Source organism: Hippoglossus hippoglossus, chromosome 8, assembly GCF_009819705.1.
Source record: "Hippoglossus hippoglossus isolate fHipHip1 chromosome 8, fHipHip1.pri, whole genome shotgun sequence".
Classification (NCBI taxonomy): Eukaryota; Metazoa; Chordata; class Actinopteri; order Pleuronectiformes; family Pleuronectidae; genus Hippoglossus; species Hippoglossus hippoglossus.
The window spans coordinates 449,410-463,151 of NC_047158.1; the positions used below are offsets into that span (position 1 = coordinate 449,410).

Here is a 13,742-nt window from a genome sequence, read left to right on the forward strand (position 1 = left end):
ATTGTTGTCTGATCTCTTTACTGGACTTGTCAGTATCTCTAGATTATATAGTCTGTCCAATTTCTCATGAGGAAAATATTCTGATATAAGTAAAATGTTAAACAAACCAGAGTACAAATAGCAATTTTTGTATTTCAAATGGACATCAACCTTTTTTTGTATAAGGCAATTGAAGTCACTTTATTGAAAATTGTTATTATTAGGCCTCTTCAAACTTCTCCCATTGGTATCAGGACTGATTATAACAATGTAATTTTTGCAATTGACATTAAACACATTCTGGGGTTATAGGTGCTTAATTATTTTTTCTAAGATCAGCATGAGCTGGAAAAGAGTGGAAGCTCACGGAGGAGAATTTAGCTGATGAAGAGCAAAGAGGGACTGAGCAATAGCTGTTCATTGCAGACTTGCTGCTCTGTAGAGCTGACTTCCCTCCTCATAAACTTGACAGTGTCTTTCTTCATAGCTAGGCTAACTAGCTAACCACGGGCAGTGTGGAAAGCGGAAGTACGTCACACTACATTGTGAACACTGCAGTCAGGGGTACTTGTCTGAACCTGCTGCCAAGAGAGTGGCGGACTTTTACGTTTTTAAACCCTCAACGGATATTCCCAAAACACGATTACAGTGTCTCTAATACACTCGTAACAGTAACGTTAGGGTGTCGGAGGTTGACCAGTTTAACTGACTACTGTCCTATAAAATACAAATAAAGTGCAGCAGCAGTGGGAAGACGAGTTATACCGTTCGTCATCCAGGTTGCGTCGGAGGCGTGGGCGGAAGTTACCCCCAAAGACCTCCTGGGCGCAACTGTTCCTGGGACAAAAGTTCCGCCTGAATGCTGCTTACAATTAGCTTGTTCCTTTCCATAACACATGACAGTCTCTCACTTTATTAGGCATTATATAAAGACCTAAACATTATATAAAAAATACTGCTCATACAATTAAATAAACACAAAAGTGATTGCACATTTTTGTGGTGTACTACACTTACAAGCCATTAATGATACATCAACAAATTATACACTGATCATTAACTAATCATTTGTACGTGATTAACTAATGTGTACAGAGAAACTGATACTTGCATACTTGCATACATCCGTAATCATTGGAGGAACAGAGTAACATGAGTTTGCTTTCTCTGAAGTTGATGGTGACACACTCGTGTTGTCAGCATCACTAGCCACTCCTCTGCCGCTAGCTGGTCTGAAGTCGGTGATGGTCTTCATTCCACACCAGACCTCCCTCATGTTGTTCTGCTGGAGTTTCCCCTCCAGCTTCCTGCTGTAGCTGTCTTTTGCATCCTTAATCTTGATTTTCAGGTCCCTCTGAATAGTCCTCATTTCCTCCCTGTTGTCACCTCTGAAAGTCCACTTCTTCTCATTAAGGATGGCTTTGATGTCTGTGGTTACCTATGGCTTGTTATTTGGGTAAAAGCAGACAGTCCTTGTTGGGACAGTGCAGTCCACACAGAAGTTTATATAATCTGTGATGCACTCTAGTTTCTCTTAGAGAAACACTTAGAGGAACACTCTAAGCCCATCAATGTCCTGTCCGTGCGGCTCACAGAGTGCATCCAAGTCAGTTACCTCAAAACAGGCCTGCAGTGCCTCACAGGCTCCTCTGACCATTTTCTCACTGTCTTTGTGATATAGCGGCCTTGTTTTTCGACTGTGTTGTTCTGCGTCTGGCTTCAGGGAGTCCGATACAAGCGAGTGTTGGGTGTGACCTGGTAAATTTACACCAATAAAGCGACACCCTCCAATCCAGTCTCCTGTGTGTGTATCTGTGTGTGTGTGTGTGTGTGTGTGTGTGTTTGTGTTTGCACATGTGTTGAATGCACTTATTTGAAGTCGCATTGGATAAAAGCGTCAGCTAAATGATATGTAATGTAATGTGTTAGTGGGGGTGGGGTTGTCTATTTTTAACCACTGTTTTGTAAATGTAATAAATAGGAAACACCAAAGTCGAGTTATCTTTCTATTGTATGGTGGACCAGTCCACATGAGTGCAGTTACTGACAGGGGTATCTCACAGATGTGAGGCCGACCAGTGTGTGATAGTGGTTCAAAATAAGTGCTTTCATCATATGGGTTGAAAGCTAGTGAGAAAATGAGTGAAATACACTGAAACTTCTCATCTTGTTGATGATGGTTCACCAGAGTATGTGAAAGCTCTTCCTCAACCGTTTGAGAGCAGTGAGAGTACTGGGTTTTGAGGAGATGTAGCATTTATTAATAGACAAATGGGCAGAACTGTACATTTCACAACAAGTTTACAGCTAAACTGTTAACTTCTAATTCTCTGTTCCAGTCGCTATAGTCTCAGGTCACAAACCCGCTGTCTCTCCCTATCGCCCACTTTTTACACACAATACTACACTATCTGCACAACTCCACACTTAAAGGGCCCATATTTTACACCTTTCTGGGATTTAATTTGAGGTATTGGTACCCCTAAGATGATATATCAGTGGTTTAAAGTCGACAAAACTGCTGCAATGTGTATTTCCATGTCCTCTCTGCTGCCTCTCTCTGGAGCTGCAGACAGAACAGGCTGTTTTTCGCCTGCCTCTTGAGCCCCTCCTCTGATTGGCTGACTGCACTTTGAGTGACACGCAACCAGGCCTATCACCGGTCTCATTCTGGCGCATTCACTCTGGTAAACACAGCTGAAAGTCACATTGGTATGTTTGGATACCGCTATAGAAGACCAGTATTAGGACTGTAATCCGTGGCATACAATACACTGTATTTTAACTTGTTCTCATACCTAACCTATATATATATTACAGTATTCCCTTAGCTTTATTCAACATCACACATACATGAATGCACTGTGCTCATAAAAAACTGTGACCTATGCCTTAGAAAGAATTCAAGCAGCTGCCCCAGGTTCTGAAGGGCAGATAGGAAAGGCGTTGTCTTGTCTGAAAAAATGCGCATGCTTACGCACACAGAACATACAGCCGATAAAGCAGGAACACAGTGTTCCTCACTCCAATGAACAAAAACACTACTGAAGACTCACAAAGCTTCAGCCGGGTCAAATCTTGTTTTTAAAACACAAAACCAAACACTGTCAGAAATGTGAAGATTTGCCCACAAATGTCAAAGGAGGGGCGAAACTGGGAGCGGCTCCTCATCATTGGCGGATTCCAGTACCAAGAGGCTGGGACCACGCCTGTGCACCAGCAAGGGAGAGCCAGGGCTAAGCCACAGTGACTCCCCCTCGTTATTGACCAATGAAGTTCTACCTACTATTATAAGTATTGCACCCGCCGTCCGTTCGGCGCGACTCTTGACTACCCCGTGCTGCTAGATAGCCGAGGCTGTGCATTGAGTGCCCATAGCTATGTGCACATAGCTATGCTGTACCTTTTCATTGCTTCTGAATAAATACTTGTTGAACCAAACCGAGACCAGCTCTTCTCATATCTCGGGACAAAAGAACACGACACCAGCCACATATTCACAGTCTGTTACAACAGGAAGTTTCTGAATGGTAAGTTACACCGTCTTCATGTTTGTTCAAATTTTAGCAGGACAGTCGGCCAATGTAGGAGTAACGTCCCAAGTTACAGTACGGCGTTTCACAACGGAGTTTCAGTACGGAGTAACGTCTACGTGCAGTGTTTCTTCAGTGTTGTTTGTTGTGGTTAGCTTGTGGTAGCTAACAAGCTGCTAGCTCAGTAACATGTCTGCTTTGTGTCGCGTTTGGTGTGGAGGGGTGGTGGTGGAGAGCAGGGGTGTTGGGTTCGGAGGCTGGACTGGTAACGGCTGGGTGGGGCTGAGAGACGAGTGTGATCCCAAATGACATCATACGGGGGAGGAAGTACGAAACGCGACGTTTCAATAACATATTTCTTAGAACGGACTAGTAAAAAAGTCAGCGGAGTGACTGTTTTCATACTTTGAGGGTACCTACTGACCCCCTTCAAGTAATTACGGATAGTAAAAGCCCAGAAAAAGTATTTTACACAATATGGGCCCTTTAAACTTTCTCAGGATCTTACACTGAGATGATAACTCAGTGCCATTTGCTTGTTTACCCACTGCTGCCTCTCAACACTGAGGAAGAAAAGATTTAAGAGGAAGAAGAAATGTGAAAGTAGTGTGCAAAATACACAGTGGCAATTGGGGGCTGAAGTATCCGAGTGGCTCTGCTGGTCAACAAGTGACTCCTCTGTTCTTTTCTAATCACTCAACTGATCTTTCTAATTGTAACCCACGCCCTCTCTCGCTGTCCGCTGCCTGGAGGCACCTCTCCGCATAGCACAGGACTCTGCATTGTGTTTCTTATGGGGGTTGGGTGTTGTGTGGGGAGAAGGAAGCACCGGACACAGGGGTTCTAAATTGCAGCTGAGACCTGTTTAGCCATTTATTGCCCAACACCTTGCAGGACAGCAAAAGTAAACTCTTTTTAGAACATAAAACATATTTCAGTGCAACAGAACATAATGATAAAAAAATATATAAAAAAATACAACATATGTTTACAAAAATAAAGGTTACTCTGCATTTAAATTAACGGCAGAGACCTCAACAAATTATTGACTGTCACGGTACAATACCACCTGAACTGTACAGACCACTGCTACATCCTGCGCACTTACAGTGCCCGATCAATACACAGCAAACTAGCCAAAATCACACACAATATTCAAGGGCTAAACACGAGTGTTCACTATTAAAAACAACAGTGCAGTGTGGCCTAACATCTTTATAAACACAATATACTACCAGGTTAAGAACATGGGTGGTTTTAGTTTTGCACTGTTTGTCCCTGCAGCAAAAAGGCTGGATTCTCTAGAGGGTACACAGCCCAACAGCGCTACCCTGTGGCACATAAAGGCTAGTACCTTACATAATAACTTGCTGAATTCATATTTATGTTCCTGGATAAACGAGGCGTCGCTTCTTCTGTAAAAATGAAGTTAACATAGCATTGCCTCATAATCTGCGGAAAGAACTTCTCTCCTGTCTGCAGGAGTGTTTGTGTTTGCGTGTGTGTGTGTCTGCTCGACTCAGTCACTCTTCATACATACTGATCATCACATGTATTTAGTTATTAATGAATAGTGTCGGATCATGAATCCGGATCATTCCAGTCACTTTAACCCTGTTCTCCTGGCTGTGTGGGTCACATCTTGTTTTGTGTTGTGTGTGGCAGTTGAACTGCATGCACGCAAAATATCTGGTATTGAAATATCTATATTTATAGAAAAGGATTAATAAAGAATTGTCTTAAAAAATGAACTTCTGACCAAATAAACTTTGTTATATTTTATAATTCAAGCGCACGTCTCTGTATTCACTTGTGGACTGATCTGTGAATTTATGGGGAACCCTAGTATAATTGTGGGGATCAATCAGTATTGCTTATTCTTTGGGTGAAAGTCCCAAGGTGGCGTGGTCGGTGTTGGTTAACAATCAGTCAAGTAAGATCTCTTTATAAGTCGTCCAATTCGCCACAATAATCTGGAGTTCTCGGCAGGATCCCACAATCAGAGGCGTGTGTTGTTTGCTTTTTAAGTTGTAGTTTTTTTCTGTTATCTTTGTCTACTGAGCAGAGCGGAGTGTTGTACACTGAGCATAGCACATAGGTTTTTTTTTCATTAATTTAAGGCAAGGCAAGAGTTGGCAGTATGTGGGAAATACTAATCCACCATGGAACAGGAACTAGAGGACCTCAGGGAGAGGGTGCAACAGCTGCAGGCAGAAAAGGATCGCCTACAGGAATAGGCACGCGGACAGGCCGGTCCTAGTACCTCTTGGCCAGTTGTTGAAAACTCTGAACGTATATTCTACCGTCCTAGAGAAAGGAAGTGCCCTATGTTCAGGGGTGCTCATAGTATCGGTGTAGATGAGTGGGTGGATGAGGTAAGGGCTAGCATGAGGGCTAGACATTTGGGGCCCAACGATCAAGCACATTTTATCTTTGACCATTTAGAGGGGGAAGCCAGGGATGAGATAAAGTACAGACCCCTCGCAGAGCGGGAAGACCCAGACTGTGTTTTTGCTATTTTGCAGGAGCTATATGGGTGTCCAAAGTCTTATGTGTCCTTGCAGGATGATTTTTTCTCTAGGAGGCAGTTAGAGGGGAAATCACTGCAGGAATATTATCATGCCCTGTATTGCCTAATGGAAAAGGTTATTGCAAGCTCCCCACATCGAATGACTATCTTGTTGCGCGATCAGTTTGTGGAGAAGGTTCTTGACTCTGAGCTTCGGAGGGAATTAAAGAGGTTGGTCCGTGACTCCCACGGGCTCTCCCTCCTTGATGTTCGGGCTGAGGCCATCAGATGGGACCGGGAGGGTAGGCCGTCTAATAAAAGTAAATCCCATTCTGTTCCTTCATTTTGTGCTATGCAAAGCTCTAGTGTCCAGTGTCAGGTTGACTGTGCACCTAACAGCTCTACCACTGAGCAGCTTGCAGCTTTGACTGTCTTGGTCCAAAAGCAGCAGGAGCAGCTTGGTCAGCTCACTCGTGCTGTTATGGCTATGCAGACACCCCCATGCCCCAGGCCTAGTCGCCCTAGTAGTGTGATATGCAGGTGGTGTCAACAAACAGGTCATTATGCCCAGGAGTGTGATAATGAGCGGGTCCCTACTAGGCCCAGTCACCCTGCTTGAGCTCCCCAGGTTGCAGAAGCCACTACCTGTCAGCCGGCGGGAAACTAGTTCCCCGTAGTGTGCAGAGTCAAACATTAGGTGGGGACATTCAAGGCTCAAAAGACAATCATTTGGTGGATGAGACAGTAGCAGCTCGATTAGTTGCCCCTTGCCCCAGGTAACCATTAAATTGTTAGGTGTAGAGGTCAAGTGTGTGCTCGATACAGGGTCAATGGTATCCACTATTAGAGAGTTTTTTCAGGCAAAACTTTCAGGCTAAGTTGAAGTCTTGTCATTGGTTACAGCTGCAGGCCGCTAATGGGTATACGAGGTGTTCTGGTAGTGAGAGACCCCCCCGAACAGACAGCACCACCTGAGGTACCAGGTATTTTGGGTATGAACATCATTAAGGGTTGTTACCATGAGCTCTTTTCCCAGTATGGCCCCAAGTTGTTTGACCTTCCTGCCGTAATGGAGGCTCCAGAGCACTGGCAGCGAGCAATTCAGTTGTGCCATCAGGCTGAAATCAAACCCCCCAGTTCTCAGGCAGCCTTGGCAGGAGTTCGGGGAAGGAGGTCTGACTATTTACCAGGAGGTACTACTAAGATTGTTGCTGCTACCTGTTCTGCGCAGTTTGGGTCTTCTGGGTCTGCCTTTGTTGAGCCATTGAGTTATGAGCATAGTCTACCTGAAGGGTTATTGGTGTCCCCTGCCCTGGTTTGTGTTGCCCAAGGCACTGTTTACATCCCAGTTGTTAATGTCGGAGCTTCTGCAGTAATGCTTAGGCCCCGCTGTCCAGTAGGACTCCTGTCACAAGCTGAGGTAGTCAGTCTACCAATGGGGGTTAGTGAGGTTGGGCCTGAGCAGGAGGGTGGTACTGTTACAGTTAACTCCCAAGTAGGAGAAGTTGGCTCAGTGCAGGAGCATATTAGGGCCCTTGATCTATCTGTGCTTCCAGAGGCAGAGCAGTTTAAGGTTAGGTCACTCTTGCTGGAACATGAGCCAGTGTTTTCTGCATTTGAGGGTGACCTCGGCTGTACCAATTGGATCTCCCATGATATTCCCTTGATTGATGATCACATCTGCACCATGTCCATGGCCCTGCCCATGTTCAGGTTTCCTGCTGGATTTTTTGCAAGTACGGTCCGAAGAGTTGGACTGCTGTACGCGGTTCCAATAGTCTTTGGAGTTGCTCCAGTCTTTCTCTATCAAGGACCCCACCTTAACCAGCTGGTCGACCGTGGACACAATGCCACGTAAGCCACTGGCCAGCATCGGATTGCATGCTCTGATTTATAAACAACAATACTTACAGACGATGCGTTAGCCCGCAGAAGAATAACACAACTTATGTGTAGAGCTGACGTCTATAAATAACGCAAATAAACTAACCCTGAATTACTTCCGGGAGATTCACACCTTGACCCCTGGCAATGTTATGTATCTGAACTGCCTCAAGGGGGTGCTGTTGTATAACTAAACAGAATACACATTTGAGGGACAGAACACTCCCCGTCTGGGGTCTTTAAAGATCCCATATCATTTAACAAGAGTCCGTTTTTGGAGACAGAAGCAGAACCACTTCTGTAACGGGACGAGAAAAAATCTTTTTAGTTCCTACCTTGAAGACCTCAACCTCTACTCTCCAAACTAGTCCATCCCTGCCTGGAAAAGTCTTCGTGACGATGGCCATGGGCCATTCGTTTCTCCGAGCCTGATTGTCTTTCAAGAGAACAACGTCCCCGTCTTGAAGGTTTGACCTTTCCGACTGCCACTTGTGATGAAACTGCAGGGTCTTGAGGTATTCACGTCTCCACCTACTCCAAAAGGTGTCGGCCAGCTTTTGAACTTGCTTCCACTGCTCTTTAAAGAGGTCCGCTCCTTTAAAATCACCTGGAGGAGGTGGTGTAGAGACCGGTTTGAGGGTCAGAAGCATTGCTGGGGTGAGGATGAGAGGTGATTCTGGATCCGATGATACTGGAATGAGTGGTCTTGCATTCATGATCGCTGCCACCTTGGCCATGAGTGTTACCAGGACTTCATACGTCAGACATGACTTTTTGTGTTCAAGCAGCATGCAGTTCAGAATGCAAGGGGCGATTCCAATCATCCGTTCCCATACGCCACCCATGTGGGACGCATGTGGCGGGTTGAACACCCAGGTGCAGTTCTGCGTACTCAAGTACTTCTCCACATTCTTGAAGCTCCGATTTGTAGTGTTCATCTCTAACTCTCGAGAGGCGCATACAAAGTTTGTGCCACAGTCTGACCGTATTTGTTTCGCTGGACCCCTGACTGCGAAGGCATTGATGAAGCTGCTGGCACTCATTGCCTCAATAACTTTGATATGCACTGCCCTTGAACACATGCATGAGAACATTACTGCCCATCTTTTAGAGTTGGAATGTCCGCCTCTTGTGCGTCGTGAGACAACCTCCCATGGTCTGAAGACATCAACACCGACGTACGTGAAGGGAGGTGCTACCTGCAATCGTTCTGCTGGTAGGTCGGACATCTGTTGATGTTCTGTCTTTCCCCTTAGCTTCCTGCAAGTGACGCATTTGAAGAGCAGACTGCTGATGCCGCGTTTTGCTCCTACCAACCAGAATCCTGCAGCTCGTATAGCACCTTCGGTGAGATGCCTTCCCTGATGTTTCACTTCCTCGTGATGGTGATAGACCAACAGGGTTGCCAGATGGTGCCGGGCAGGGATGATGATGGGGTGAGTTTCATCTGTGCTCAGATTTGAGAGACCTATGCGACCTCCTACTCTCAGAAGTCCGTCATTACCCATGACAGGGTGCAACTTCCACAGGCTGCTTGAGGATGGAATGTTGGATCCTAAGGTTACACATTTGAGTTCCTCTGTATAACACTCGTTCTGGACGCTTCTCACAATGCACACTTTGGCTTTTGTCAGTTCTTCCTCTGTTGGGCGACAGATGTGCCACCCATGACACTTGTTGTTGACAGAGTTGGAGAAGGAGTGAGCTATGTGGATCAAGTGTGCCATTGCTGTGACAAGAATGTTATACTTTGAGAAGCGTATGAAGCGTTGAGGGTGCACCACATGCTTGGTAACATGTGTGAGACTCGTTGTCACTTCAGGTTGTACCTCGAAGGCAGGTTCGATGAGGTCGTAAGTCTCTTCAGACTTAGATGGGTTTAGGGACACGTTCTTAAAAAAGGCTGGTCCTGTGAGCCATGACGTACTTTTCAAGAGAGCTGGTGGCACAGATCTTGATCCAACATCCGCTGGGTTTAGGTCCGTATGGATGTACTTCCATTGGCCAGGACATGGTGACTGACAGATGCGTTGGGTCCTATTGTGCACAAAAACATAAAACGTCCTTGACTGATTGTGGATGTATCCTAGCATGACCTTGCTATCCATGTAGTATGTGATGTTGTCGAATGCTACATCCATTTCAGCGACTATCAGCTCGGAGATCTCCACTGCGAGTACAGCCGCACACAGTTCCAGTCTCGGGATTGTAAGTCCAGGCTGGGGAGCCAACTTTGTTTTCCCTAAGACAAAGCCAACTTTAGTTTGTCCTGCATGGCTAGTCACCTTAATGTAGGCCACAGCTGCAATTGCTTTCACTGACGCATCTGCGAAGACCTGCAGTAGAAAAAGATGCATAGGGGCGTGGTATCTGGATTTCCTGTAAATCTTGGAGTGACTCTTTCCACCTACTCCAGTCGATTTCCATGTCTTTAGGGAGTGGCGTGTCCCAGTCTTCTGCTTGCATGGTTAGGTCTCTGAGTATCAGCCTTCCACGCACTGAGACCGGTGCAAGGAATCCAAGGGGGTCGTAAAGACTGTTTACCATAGACAATACTACGGCTTCTGATCGTCTGCGATCTGAAACATGAACGCATCTGTGCGCATGTTCCAAGACAAGCCAAGGCTACGTTGAGTTGGTAGCTCATCAGCAAAGAGGTCTAGGCCCTCTACATCCTTGGAACGATCCTCAGGTGGGAATCCCTCGATGACCCTAGGCGCATTTGACGCAATCTTGTGCAACCTGAGGTTGGAAGCTGCAAGCATTTTCTGTGCTCGCCCGAGAACACTGATGGCCTTTTTCTCAGTATCGAAGGACTTTAGAGCATCATCAACATAAAACTCACGGTCGACAAGGTTTCTTGCGTCGCTGCCATAGTCTGCCTCTGCTTCCTTGGCTGCTCTTCGTAGACCATAAAGGGCCACAGCAGGGGAGGGACTGTATCCAAAGAGGTGGACGCGCCTGTTTCTTATTATTAGGCAGTCTCTTTCTTGGTGACCTGAAAGGTAGTGGTCCCACCCAGCTGTTCGAGCTGTCTTGATGGAACTCAGCTTCCATGATCTGGAGAAACATCATGTCCTCCACTGATGGCGCAAGTTTATGGTCATCAGCAGTTCGAGTGAAGATCGTTTGTCCTAAGCTGTCACCACCATGTGTCGTTGAGCAGTACGTGGGGGTCAGTGCAGCATGATGTGAATGCTTAGGTGCTTGACTGAAGATCTCTTTTACCTTGATTTGGCTGTTGCATGGCTGCAGATGGCTGGCACGACCATTCTCTAAAATGGATGTCTTGTAACTGCTCACCTCTAGTGGTCTGTGGGCTCCTCCAAGGCACACGTCACCAACAACAACCCATCCCAGGTCCAGCCTTTGAGCGAACGGAGCATTTCCTGGACCACTTATCTGTTCACAGACCTTGTGGACCCTGAGAATGTCTCTGCCCAGTAGAAGGAGTATGTCGGTGTCCGGATCGAGGGGTGGTATTACGTCGGCGATGTGCTTCAGGTGAGTATGATGGCAAGCTGCGGTCGGGGTAGGTATCTCAGAGAGGTTATTGGGAATTTGGTTGCACTCTAGAAGTGTGGGTAGAGGAAAGCTCACTCCCTTGTCTGCTGACTCCACGGTGAACCCACAGGCTCTCCTCCCGGTTGTCTCTATTTGTCCAGCACATGTTTTCAATGTGTATGGGTAAGAGGACCCTGAGATTTTGAAAAAGTCAAAGAACTTGGAGCGTGCCAAGGAGCGGTTGCTTTGCTCATCCAGCATTGCATACATTTTCTTGGCCTCCCCTCTGTGTCCGGCTGGATACACGCTTACGAGGCATATCTTGGCAGCCTTCGTCCCCCCAAATGCAGATGCTTGATGTTTGTGCCCTATGCAAGATTTCAGATTGGCGCCCCCCAACATACACACGCAAATTGTCATGCATCCCCAATAACTTTTGGACTGTATACAGATGCACACACAGGCAGACAAAATTGTAGGTTATAAAAAATAATAAAAATATATACAAAAAAATATAAAGAGAGTCTGAAATCTGCTGTACTGACAGCATATCATGTCATGTCGACAAAAATAAACATTAATGATGTCCACAATCGGGGTGATTCTTACCTCTATATTGTTCTTTCTTCTCCTCCTCTACTTTGCGGCGCTTTCTGAATTGTGCACCTGATAATTTAATCCTTTTTTGACTCATCTTTGCCTCTAACTGCAGTCTAACACCGCAGCCTGAACGTCGGGGAGAACCTGAGGCGGAAGCGCCAGTTCTCGAAATTGAAACTCCAGGAGAACAGCGGGGAAATCGAAAGTATGGGATGCATCTTAAATCATTTATATAATATATAATATATCACTTATATCATTTAGAAATCGATTTTCAGTGTGTTTTTTGCTCGCCGGGAGCGAAAAAAATAGAACAGACCCCGAAACCATGGCTGCAGATCGCGAGCAGGCCGTGGCGCTTCCCGGTGCTTCCCGGCACTACGCTGCCGGTGCGAACAGCCCAATTATTTAACATGGGCGCGGAAAGGAGGCGGACAGCTTTTCGTGGCACTTCGCGGCGCTTCTACCTCCGGTGCGTCCCCGGGGTTAGAGGATGATGGTGTAAATCTGTCTCTTGTGCCGCCCTCTCGGCATTTTGCGCCCTAGGCAACCGCCTATGTCGCCTATGCCAGGAGCCGCCCCTGTATCTTGGAGCATGCTCTTGAGCTTACTCCTTCACCACACACTTGTGTGCACCTTGATGTGACCTCCTGGATGTCCGCTTTGTCTTCCTCCCCGCCATGCTCTGAAGAGGGAGGGGACGGCTTAGGTTTCCAGAGAGGTGGTCCTGGGTGGAGCGCTGTCACATGACCGGTGCTCCCACATTCCATACATTTGACTTCAGCTGAGCAGTTCCTGGTGAGATGATCTGTAGAGGAGCAGCAGCGGAAGCATAAGGAGTGTTCCTTCAAAAGCTGTTTGCGTTCCTCTAGACTCTTCTCTCTAAAGCCTCTGCATTTCCTTAGAGGATGTGGTTTTTTATGCAGGGGACAATATTTGTTTGGGTCTGCTGATTTCTTATCCTCTCTGAACTCAGATCTTTCTGTAGATGAAACTTGTGTCTTGTGCACAGATACAGGCATTTTCACAGGTCTGTCCCACTTATTCTTTCTCTCCATAGAGACTGGCGTGAAGAGATTAAAGCTGGGATCAGTGCGAGCTTTTGCTTCTGTACGAACAAAGTCTACCAATACAGAGAAAGGTCTAAAGAAAGCGAAAGCTCTAACAGCAGGTCTGCTAGTTCTCTGAGTCTCTGTGGCTCTTTTGTGGTAAACTTGGGGAAGCTTTCCAGCTTGTAAAAGAGGGCTTGTTCAATAGCCTCTGGTGAGCCATATATTTCCTCAAGTCTCTCCCATGCCATTAACAGTCCAGCATTTGGATGTCTGATGTTGACTGCTTTGATTCTTCTCACCTGTTCTGCTGACTCTTTACCCAGATACTTGGATAGCAGGTCGAGTTCCTCTCCAGCAGATAGGTCTAAACCAGCAATAGCAAAGATAGAAAAGATGTTTTCCACGCCCAATAGTTCATTGGTTGGTCATCAAATGTGGTGAGGCCTGAGGTTACTAGGTTGCTGCGTGCAAGATATTTAGCCAGATCGTTAGTTGTTTGGGGCTGATTATAACTAGATCCATAAGGCGTTCTCTGATCAGGAAATAGGGAATGATCATAAATGTTCTGTTGCGGTGCTGATCCACGATCCTGAGGAGCCTGTGATGTGTGATGAGGCGTAGTGTAGGCAGAAGCAGCAGCTTGTGTTTGGGAAAAACCTTTGTGTGGGTAATGCAATGTTG

The 13,742-nt window shown here is 46.2% G+C and overlaps 1 protein-coding gene across 2 annotated transcripts; it reads right to left on the reverse strand.

Annotated features, from left to right (window-relative positions):
- Positions 1 to 8,324: 8,324 nt before the first annotated feature.
- On the reverse strand, positions 8,325 to 13,142 carry LOC117767006. Of its 2 annotated transcripts, XR_004614805.1 has the most exons (4): positions 12,597 to 13,142; positions 10,904 to 11,730; positions 10,304 to 10,806; positions 8,325 to 8,471 (listed from the first exon to the last, which is right to left on the reverse strand). XR_004614805.1 is itself a non-coding variant. In XM_034594512.1 (3 exons), exons 1-3 carry the CDS (start codon positions 13,065 to 13,067, stop codon positions 10,461 to 10,463), a joined length of 1,644 nt encoding a protein of 547 aa, XP_034450403.1. In that variant the 5' UTR covers positions 13,068 to 13,142; the 3' UTR covers positions 10,288 to 10,460. The 2 variants fall into 2 exon arrangements, 1 of the variants encoding a protein (XP_034450403.1); XM_034594512.1 differs by lacking the exon at positions 8,325 to 8,471 and having other exon boundaries at positions 10,288 to 10,806.
- Positions 13,143 to 13,742: the final 600 nt, after the last annotated feature.